General features: G+C 34.6%; 1 protein-coding gene across 1 annotated transcript; it reads right to left on the reverse strand.

The window, feature by feature from the left end:
* Positions 1-269: 269 nt before the first annotated feature.
* LOC136821859 (uncharacterized) lies at positions 270-4,879 on the reverse strand. The gene is made up of 5 exons (XM_067078138.1): positions 4,075-4,879; positions 3,053-3,185; positions 2,422-2,750; positions 1,741-1,869; positions 270-624 (listed from the first exon to the last, which is right to left on the reverse strand). The coding sequence occupies exons 1-5, from the start codon at positions 4,435-4,437 to the stop codon at positions 358-360; spliced, it is 1,221 nt and encodes a 406-aa protein (XP_066934239.1). The 5' UTR covers positions 4,438-4,879; the 3' UTR covers positions 270-357.
* Positions 4,880-10,608: the final 5,729 nt, after the last annotated feature.

A 10,608-nucleotide genomic window follows, 5' to 3' on the forward strand; every position in this document is an offset into this window, starting at 1 on the left:
GTATAAACTGGTCCCTACAGATATAATCAAATATTCCCTATAATATAACAAGAAAATCATAAAAACAATTCAAGTAGATTGAAAATATATCGAAAAATATTAAGAACATCCGAAGTTAAGTCAAAATTTAAACTTATGAGGTTTGTGTAAACTTATTTCATCAAAAGTTTGACTCCTGTCTCGAAGATCAATTGTTTACAAATCGATGCAAAAAATCACGTTGATTTTAAATTGTAATAAAAATGGAAGAAATATTTTTCGATAAAAATTTATAATTCATCGTTGATTGGGTCCCAGCTTTCATACTTCTTTACTCTTAGTGTTTGGATAAAGTTTTAAAAGAATATAATACAAAAATTAATTGTCATTATTACTTTTAGGCGTCAACGCACCGGCACTCGTTCCAGTGGCCGGAGAATTAGGATTTAACCTTCTCTTTTGTTTCAGTTGGTTTTTGCGCAACGGTAATGAGTCATGCTGTCCAGTGAAATGCGGAATGATGACGTCATTCTCCTCTTCCACGATCGTTCTTGTTGCTGTACCACTGGATGACGTAATTGTTGATGATAATTGTATTTCTTCGGCTACCGGTTGTTTTTGTATGGTACAAGTCCACGAAGAGCTCTAAAGTGAACAGGATGTTTGAGTAATAGTTTATTAAAAGAAACTGATGGCAATTCGGTATTTAAAGAATTATTCTTTGAAAAGCTAGCTCCTGACCATTACGCATTATTTTTATTTCCACTGTACTAGGTTTTATAAAAACACTTGATAGTCTTTAACACTTGATAACAATTGATAGTCTTTGAAGTGAGTAATAATTCAAGATTTAGGTCTTGCGAGAAGATGGCCTTTGCATATTTTGGGAATGTTTCCAGCGTTTTGCTCAAACTGAGTAATTGATGATCTTCATCCTAGATTCGTAAACTGTTGTTTTTTTTTGCTTGGGAATAATAAATGAGCTCAAAAAATTAAATTGAAATTCAAACCAATTTATCAAACTACATCCATTAAAATCACATTAAAAACATGTTAAATAAGGCTTAAAAGATTTCTTTAAGCTAATTGACTGAGTTTGCTTTTTTAACGCTTTCTTAATTATTGTTGGGGTGATTCGAAAGTATAAAAGTTCTAACTCTACTATAGCTCGCAAAGAAGAAGGACTTTGTGTCATCTGTTGTGACCATGTGACCTAGCCTAGTTAACTAAGCCCGTATTTACAAGGTAAGCTGAGCACACACGGCTAATGACAATATAGCGTTTTCCGCGCTTTAAAGATTCTTAATATTTACGGATTTTAAGTTTTCAGTTATTCAGTCACAACTTAACATCAGATTTATCTCATAGTGACTGAATCAAACTAGCTTAGATTTTTAGGCTACGTGTGACCGACCCACTTTCACAAGGAAGGACAGAGATCAATAATTTTTAGAAAAAGAATCGAATTATAGAGTGTTTTTATACGACTTTCCAGGTGGGCGGACCAATGCTTTAATTTGAATTACAGAGAAATTCGAATAGTACAGGTTCGAATTAGAGATATTGGACTGGATTTCTAAAAGCAACGCTTCAAGATTCAAAGGATTTGACCACCTTGGTAATGGATTCAAAACAAGGCAGTCGCTACGCTCAAGATATTTCATGAAAAGGCCTATGGGCGAAATATACCACTGTACCAGAAGAATGAACGCTACTCAGAATAACTGTATTTGTGTAGGAAATGTTTCCTTTTTTCCTTACATCGTTTTCGCTGCCATCATTTCCACCAAGTGTCGAATTTTCTTCAGAAGCAATAACGTTCTCTTCTTCTTCGACAATTGATAAATGATCGTCGCTCGTCTGTTGCGATGATGTCGTGGGTAGCGCATGCTACAATGGCGAACAAATAAGGATTAAATTACGCAAAAAGTGTAATAGTAAAAAGTTTCAGAAAATTTCGCTTCAAGAAAACTTTTGTGAGCGACCTTTAAATTTATGAAACTAAATTTGAAGGCTTTGTTCTTAAATAGGAGTGATATCGTTTGCTGCTTACTCGTCAATTTTAATTTACAAGCTTTTTCACATTGGATTGCCACGGATGTGGAGCAAGATTGGTAAGAAAGAGGATAAGAAAAAACCTCTTTTTGCTTATATCAGCAAAATGTAACAATAGGGAGACACTGTCCTGATATGAAATATGTGTCTAATATGAAACGGGAACACTTATGTAAAAATAAAACCTTTAAGCAAACATTTTTATTATATATTTTATATATTTTTATTATAACCTACTAAAGTAAATCATGGACTGAAAAATTCGGCAAAACCAAGAAGACTCTTTGAAGTTTTCGCTCAAAGATTATTCCTCTTCTTACGTGATCTCAGCAAGAAAAATTCAAAGGAAAATGGTAAGCTCGCACTTGTATTTACTCAAAATAATACCTTATCTTCTGAATCATATTTGCTTGTTGATTGGTGAGATTGATGAGAAACTAAAGGTGGGTGGTCTGGTATACGGATAGGCGATCGTTCCGGAAGGTCCGGAGGTGAATGCGGAACAGGTTGTTCGTCGGAAATAGTATTAGTGGGTGATGGAATCTTGATTTTGTTTTTAGGTGTTTTAGATCTCTGTGGAGAAGAGTGACCCTGATTGTCTGATAAAGGATGTTTAGTGGAGTTTAAAGAAGCAGGGCTCTCCTTCAAGGTGGTTGATTCATTTGGAAATGATTTGCGTTTTTCTTTGCTTCGAAGCGTTGGAGAAGCTGTTGAAACTGTCAAGAAGAATTATTATAGAACCTTTTAACTTATTTAAAAGGAGCTGCAAAGTAGTAATGTTTAGAGGCTTCACACAAAAATTTAGTCTGTCAGCTAAGTTCGGAATCTCCGGGCCAGAGATGTGTTAGTCTACAATAGTAGTTAACTCGCTAATCTAGAACCTTCAGAAGCTCCACAATTTTCACGGGGTCCATGGCAAGCTGCTTCAGTTATCTATGAACTGAGCGTACATAGAGTGTACTAGTTTGCGTGGTGACGCAATTGACAACTAGCCTAACATTACAATGTTTCCACTTACAATCAGCAGCAAACAATAATTTCAATTTTTCTTTCATTGCATGGATATTCTTCTCTTTGTGAACTTCTTCTTTCTCCTTCTTCCAATCACTCAATGGATGCAACACTTGTAATTTCTTCACCACTTCTTCGTCCTGTCATAAAAAGTTTTTTAAAGTCAGTGTTTTTTGAACGATGACATAGATAATAGCACACCGCTATGCAAACGTCATAATTATTACTTTCAACATTTAACCGAAATTCAATCGCACAATTCTTTTCATCTTGATTCGTAATGCGTGCAAGCTATTATATTTGTATTGTCCATGAGTGTAATTGACTTGCAAAAGCAATTAATGCAAAGGATGATGGGATTAAAACTCGGACAACGAGTAATAATTTAGAATCACTGCGGTATGCTATTACACTTTCAACAAAATTTGCCCTGAAATTAATCTACACAATAGACAGCTCCATGCTTTTAGGGTAGGACTTTTACGCTCGAAACGAAGGAAGTTATGACGTTGCCTGACTAACTCTCCGGGGGGGTACTAGGGTTGCAAAATGACGGGGGGGGGTGCCGCCCGATTTTCGACCCTCGGACCCTTACTGGGACTAAAAAGGAGAAAACAAAGGAAAATATTGTGAATTTTAAGACCCTTATTGGGACAAATTTGACCAATTTCGACCAAATTTCGATCTTTCCGGGAATAAAAAGTTCAAATTTGATTTTCGGATTTTTCCTACCCTTAGCAGGACTTTGGAAATTCAAAAAAGGTACCCTTAAGCGCGGCAAATACCGTACCCTCTCTTTGCCTAAGTACCCCCCCCCCGGGCTAACTCTTTAAACTCACGTACACTCCTACTTTTAAAAACAATTTTATAAGAAAAGTTAGGCTCAAAAAATCTGGAATGGCTGAATTTTAAGCAAATTAAGGGTCATCAAATTAGTAGAAATAGAATATTAAGCCTAAATACCTGCTCCTCGGTTTTACCCTAGAAATTAAAGCAGCATAAGAAGAATTTTAGGTACAAAATGTTTACCTTTAAAATATCTTTGCTAAAATTGACATGTCCAAATGGTCTCTCCAGAAGTAATTCTTTGTTGGGTGAAACGTAAACTTTGAATTCATCGATTTGGGAACATGCTTTGTAGGTAGCTTGGTTCTCCTTAACAACAGCCTCAATCTCATTCAGCCTCGTATTGAATAACAACTCCGCAATCGTTCGATGTTCCAGCTCATCAAGTATTTTACGGTATCGATTATTGCGTGCAATTAAATCTTCAAATTTTTGTTTTCTGTCAAAAATGTCTTCAATAAAATGTTGTACTTTTGATTGGTATTGTTTCTTTATTGAAGCTTCAGCAGCTAAGAGCTGATCAAAAAATTGTAGAGTTATCTCCATTTTCCGACGCTCCAGAAATCGAGAAAAATTCGATTCCGTAACTTCGACATTTTGCCAAATACACGATATGACGCTATTCAAATCCTCGAATAACTCGTTATATCGATTCAAAGTGTTTTTATGCGATTTGAAAGGTTTGTAAACGTTCTCAAAAGAAATTTCCGTTACCCTATGGTCTGCATGGCTGTACTGTTTACAATATTTACATAGATAATTTGCAGAACAGGTTTGACATTGGTAAATTGCAGAACACTCGTGCTTCGTGCAATACGGTTCAATAGTGTTACGTCGTTTAGAAAAACAAACAGTTTTAATTTCGTGTTTATCCTTACAGGAGACGTTATTCTTGAAACAGGGTTGGCAATAAAACTGTTGACACACTTTGCAATATATACGTAATGGTCGAGTACAGTTGTCAATACCACAAGAAGATTCTGAACCAAATGACCTAAAAAAATAGAATAAATAATACTTTTAGACATTCATTGACAGATGATATAACTTTTAGACAAAGGTCTTGAACCCTGTGATACCATAGTACAAAGAAGACATAACTTATTTAAAGGTCATCTCGTAAGGTCAAGCTGTAACCGAAAAAAGACTGCGTTGAAGATAAGCTTCTCTATTTAAAATAACGATTCAAGACTTTGAAAAACTCTACTAGAACTATGTCTTCATCAGAATATGTAAAGTAGACCCCCGTAGACATGCCATATTCCAGTAGACATACAAGATATTTTAGATGAAGAGATTAATCAAAAAAAAAGTCATGCAAAAAAAACTAAAATTTTCAAAAAGTTAAAGAATCTTTCCTTTCTGTCGTTGAACATATCCATGAATCTGGAAGGTTCAGTACTATAGTGCGTTATTTTATTCTGCTATTTGACAACCATAGCTCTCTCCAAATCACATCTCATTTACTTTTTCCTTTCTACATAGTCTATTACCTCTGGCAATGTAACTTAAGTTCCTAGCGGAGGGAGGGGCTATATTAATGTTTAGTAGTGTTCCTAGTGTACCCTACGTTTATGTTTCAATAAAATCATAAAAGAAATCTACTCGAACAATAGGGATGGTCGGGACGGTGTCCGAACGTTTACCCGACAGACTTTTCCCCGACGGACGTTTCCCTGAAATGACTGTCAGGGAAACGTCCGTCGAGGAAAAGTTCGTCGGGGACTAATAAGAAGAGAGAAAAACTCTCATTCAAATAAATCAGCGGTAAAAGATATGACTTACGAGTCAACGGGAATAGTTTTATCTAATAAATCCAACAGCTGTTTCAGATATAAACTCGCTTTCATTTTATGAACATTCGAGCCCGCAGGAAGACATTGTTCACCGCAGCGATTCGGGCATGCAATAAATGGAATGTTTCGTTGCTTGAACATTACAAGCTCTTCTAGACAATCTTTACAAAACGAGTGGTCACATGGTAAAGTTCTTGGGTTGGTCACACGATCACAACAGATAACACATTCACAAAGTTTTTCAAGTTCCGATTGGAGTCCTTCTTCTTTGCCAGCCATCACGACGTTAGTATTCTATAATTTTGGATTATTCCAAGATTTCTGAAATAATGAAGATGAAATAGGTAGAAGTTTTCAAAATAATTATATAATTCAAAATCAAATAGATTTCGCGAGAAAAATTAATTAGACGCGACGTTTAATTTTGCAAAATATCTCATTAAAATTTTTTTTTAAATAATCGTTGGCGCATTTAGAATGGTTTTTCTCCTCGCAAAATATGCAATATGACTTTTTCACAAAAAATCCACTAAAATACAATCCGAAATACGATGAAAATCAACAAACTATGCCGGACTTGAGACTATAAGTATATATCTTAATCGACTTCAAATGTCATATCTTTAGTTCTCAAATCCTACAACTTATCTAGACTCCATATAAACCCAAATCCGACTGAGGGACTTATAGCTTACAACTTGAAATCTGAATGACTAAAAAAGAAAATAAAACAACACAACATGTTTGATGGTGTGATGTAGTCAGAACACTAACTCATTACGAGATACTTTGTTTTCCAGAGAAACAAACTTCTTATAGGAAAACATGAACGGTGACTGACGGAAAAAGTCGTTTGTAATTCATCAAAAATGAGACTTAAGACGTTAGCGAAAATTAGAATTGTCAGAATCATTATCTTAGATCGAGAAAAGAGATATTCTAGATAAGCTTAGGGATAGTACAAAGTTTATGGCCGGAGATTGAGAGTTTTGAAGTCTTATGAAAAAATATGTTTTTATAATTTAAAAAAGTTTCAGTTTTTAAGAAGGTTAAACCAAGCTCTGTGACTCCGTTCATTTTCTTCACAGTTGACTTAAGTTCCTGTTGAAAAACTCGTCGATTGAAGGATTTGGTAGATTGATAAACGTTTTTTATAAGAACATCCAGAATTTTTGAAGCCTTCGGATGTTCTTATCTTTTTAAGCCAATACTGTTCTTAACATGTTCTCATCTTCACCATCTGTAAGTATTTTTGCTTAAGTTCATGTTCCTAAGAAGTTTGGTGTTTAGAGTCCGCAAAACCTTCAAATGTTCTTAATTGATTCTTAATATTTTGGTCATCAAAGCCTTATGTTATATAGTTTTTTCTCATAAAGAATCATGTAAACGCTGACTAAACAAAACGGAAAAGAGAAGTCTTAAGTTGAGTCAAGTTACGAAACAAAATAAACAAATTATGACACTATAAACAAAACTAATTAAAAACCTTGGTCTTTCAAAGATCAACAAATTTCTTGTACATCTTTTGAAAAATGAATTGACGCTAATAGTCATCCAGATCAATCATTAAGAAATGAAACCTTCTATTTATGAAAGGACCAAGGACCATCAGCTAAGTAACATGGACTTAAAATCAAACTAAACTGGTATCGAACGCCTTCAAAAAAGAAGCCTCGGGTTCTAGCACCCCGTCTTACGCAGACGTATTTAATCGAACAGTTCGATTACCAAACCAATCGAACTTTATCGAACTTAATCGAACGACAAAAGTTCGATTAAATTCTTTATATTCTGAAGAATTTGTGAGTATTCGATTAAAGTTCGACAACCGAACTTAGTTTCGACAACCGAACTTAGCCGAACATTAATCAGAAAACCAAGTTCGATTAAGTTCGACAAAGTTCGATTGAAAATACCCTTCGATTGGTTCGATTAATCACGTCTGGTCTTACTCACTTACTGCACTTTTTTGTTATACGCAATGTTACACATACTGTCTCTAGAAATGTTTAACCATTACTAATAGCAAAAAAGAACTTGTTCTATCACTTTAACCAATGTCACAGCTTGTTGTCACAACAAAATCTTCGTTATCCACAAACCCTAGCCAGTCGTAAAGCTCGAAAATCATTTAATAAGAAGATGTTCGTAAGTTACGGTTCCATTTCTCTCAAAAACGAAAAAAAGCCATTTTATTGGTTAAAAAAGTTACGTGGAAATTTAATTTAACCAATAAATAACTTCTTTTCGTTTCGGAGCGAGACGTCTATTCCTCAACTCATCAAAGGTTTCCTATCTCTTGAAAGATATTCAGAAAGCTTACACTCGATCCCATATAAATGATTCTAAGCTATACAGCCGAAGATTAAGGACAACAAAACAACTTGATTATGGCATCAAAAGTATTTAATTACTTGCTGTTCTGAAATCAATAGATATCATACCGAGTCTGGATAATGAAGCAATAAAAACAACATTATTTTACTCACTTATATTCCTAGCATGATACCTCACGCTTTTTTATAGTAACCAATAAATTGGGCTGGTCATTTTTTTGAGATTTTCAGGCTTAATTGTTCTTACTATCTTCATTGTAAGCTTAGTTTCTTTTTACTTAAAATTGGTTTAAAATCTGTTAAAAAGAGTACTTTCTTAGTAATTTATGAAATCTGAGAGTTCAAAGTTGTTCCTAGGTTTTGACCAATTTTCAGCCTCGTGTTCTTATAAAATTGTTCTTATAAAAAGCGTGTAGAGTATTAAATCTCTTACTTCAATATAACAATATAACAATGCCGTCTTCTAATAGCCAGAGAAACCAGCCTACAGAAGAACATAATAATTAGAATCCTATAAATAGGTTGATGACACTAAAGGGCTACTTAGACTACACAATATCTATTGACGAGCAATATTCGATAATATTGTTTGCAGACGTCAATATACGAAGTGAAGAACTGGTACTATAGTAGTGTAGTGTAGTGTATGTAGTCCTTAACAAGCTAGGTTGCATGGTTGAATTAGGTAGGTAAGGTGGTTAGAAAAAAAAAGGTAGAAGAAATAGATAATTAGATGCAATAATAATAATATTATAAAGTTGCTTCGGTTGTTTATTGGTATCATCTAAATAAATCCTTAATTCTGATATATTTTACTTACTGAGAAGAAAGACAGTTTCAGCACCATCCCCGCTGTAAATTATTCTGTCGATGTTTTATGAAGATATCCCAGTAATCTAGGACTTTTAGACAGTCTTTGAATTGTTGGGATCAACGGCTCCACAGGCCGGGAGGAGCGTGGACTCGTACCGCAAACCCCTGGTTTGGAGGCGATGACGACTTCGCCATTCGATCATTTCTCCTTAAATCGAGACTGAAAGAAAAGACGATTAAGAGAAATCGAAGCCCTTACTTTTTAAAAGCAAATGATTTTCTATCCTCAAACCGAAATTGAAACCACCATTAACCTTTTCAGTCCCAGAGCTTTCCAAAAGTTTCGCCCCGACGTTTTGCGTCAGGTAAGGGCGTCCTAAAACTAACCTATTTCTTTAAAATTTCATGTTCTTTCTAATGGTAGCTATAAGAGTTCAGGAAATCTATTAGTTCCGGAGATATAGCCCAGTGAAGTTGGGCCCAGGAGGAACCCATTCTGCGGGTCTCTGGGACTTAAAGGGTCGAGGAGATTTATCTATTTACACTTCCATGTTACATAGCTAAAAAAAGAGAGTGCCCACTTAAAGCGAACTGAATTTAGCTTCTTCATCCAAATGACCTTGATAAAAAAATTCAAATCCTTGAATCCGAGGAATAGTTTTTTTATTGATAGGCACATACCTCATTCGATCAAAAAACTTCAAGTTCCAAGAAGCTTGATCTTTCTACTTCCTGCTTTGATGAGACGTAACTATGGAAACAAGGCTGCCATTTTGAATGTGAATTATGAATTCTCCTAAAAAGAGGTACGTTTTGTCATTAAAAGACGAAGAAGCAAGACAAGACATGTTTATTTTAACTATGCATGTTTGAAGAAAAAAGCCTCTACGTGGAGTGTCATTTGATGTCATTTTTGGTTTTCGATTGCAATATAGACACACTCCTCCGTATTGCATTTTATTTGTGGTCAAAGGGAAAAATGAAAGTAACATTAAGTGCATCTTTCGAAAGTCTAACAAACTTATTGTGCTTACTTTACATTGCATTAAAAATCAAGCTTTAAGGAGGAATGAACTGTTTTGAGTGTTGTTAATTTCACTTTGGATCGAAATGATTATAACAAAACTTGAAAGGTATGTATTCTTTTAAATTTTATTAATTTTGTCCATTTGCTGGGAATAACGGACGTTTGAATCGTACAGTAAGTGAAACATGTTTTCGTATTTTCATAATATCCCATAAAAAATGTTCATGGTCGAAAAAAGTATATCAGGGGGCCTTCTTCAAAAGATTAATAAAATACACGCTTCTTTTATAAAAACCAGTAAATTTTGGCTGAGCCTGAGATTATTCTTAAACTTCTATTGTCAGTAAATTTTGGCAGAGACTGAAATTTCTTTTGTTCCAAACAATAGAGCTATTGTTCTGAGGGCCTAAATCTGAGGCTGGTGTTCTTATAAATTTGTTCTTGCAAACAAAAAAGTGTGTAGACTTATAAGAGGTTAAAATCAGACTTTACATTTAATTTACGTAATGGGACTGCTATGGGCACAGATACTCAATAAGATGGCATAAAAAATAAAAAAAAAATGTGAAAGTCCACGTCACCTTTTTTTACTACTAGGTCACAGTGTAACACACTGAGGCGACCGCGGTCAAATCTTATGAAATTTATGAATTTGTACACCATTTACCGTTTAATATGAACAGTACATAGAAAAATCCTTAAATCTTATAGAAAGTTTGGTTTGACTACAGTTAGTTTTGAAACC

Source organism: Clytia hemisphaerica, unplaced genomic scaffold (genome assembly GCF_902728285.1).
Source record: "Clytia hemisphaerica strain Z4C2 unplaced genomic scaffold, Clytia hemisphaerica genome assembly, whole genome shotgun sequence".
Lineage (NCBI taxonomy): Eukaryota > Metazoa > Cnidaria > Hydrozoa > Leptothecata > Clytiidae > Clytia > Clytia hemisphaerica.

Excerpts from the sequence above, each read along its gene's own strand:
- LOC136821859 (XM_067078138.1), bottom strand. The coding sequence starts at position 4,437 with ATGGAGATAACTCTACAATTTTTTGATCAGCTCTTAGCTGCTGAAGCT. Across the intron at positions 3,186-4,074 it reads TTAGCAAAGATATTTTAAAG|GACGAAGAAGTGGTGAAGAA; the intron begins GTAAACATTTTG and ends TTTTTATGACAG. Across the intron at positions 625-1,740 it reads ATGATGGCAGCGAAAACGAT|AGCTCTTCGTGGACTTGTAC; the intron begins GTAAGGAAAAAA and ends TGTTCACTTTAG.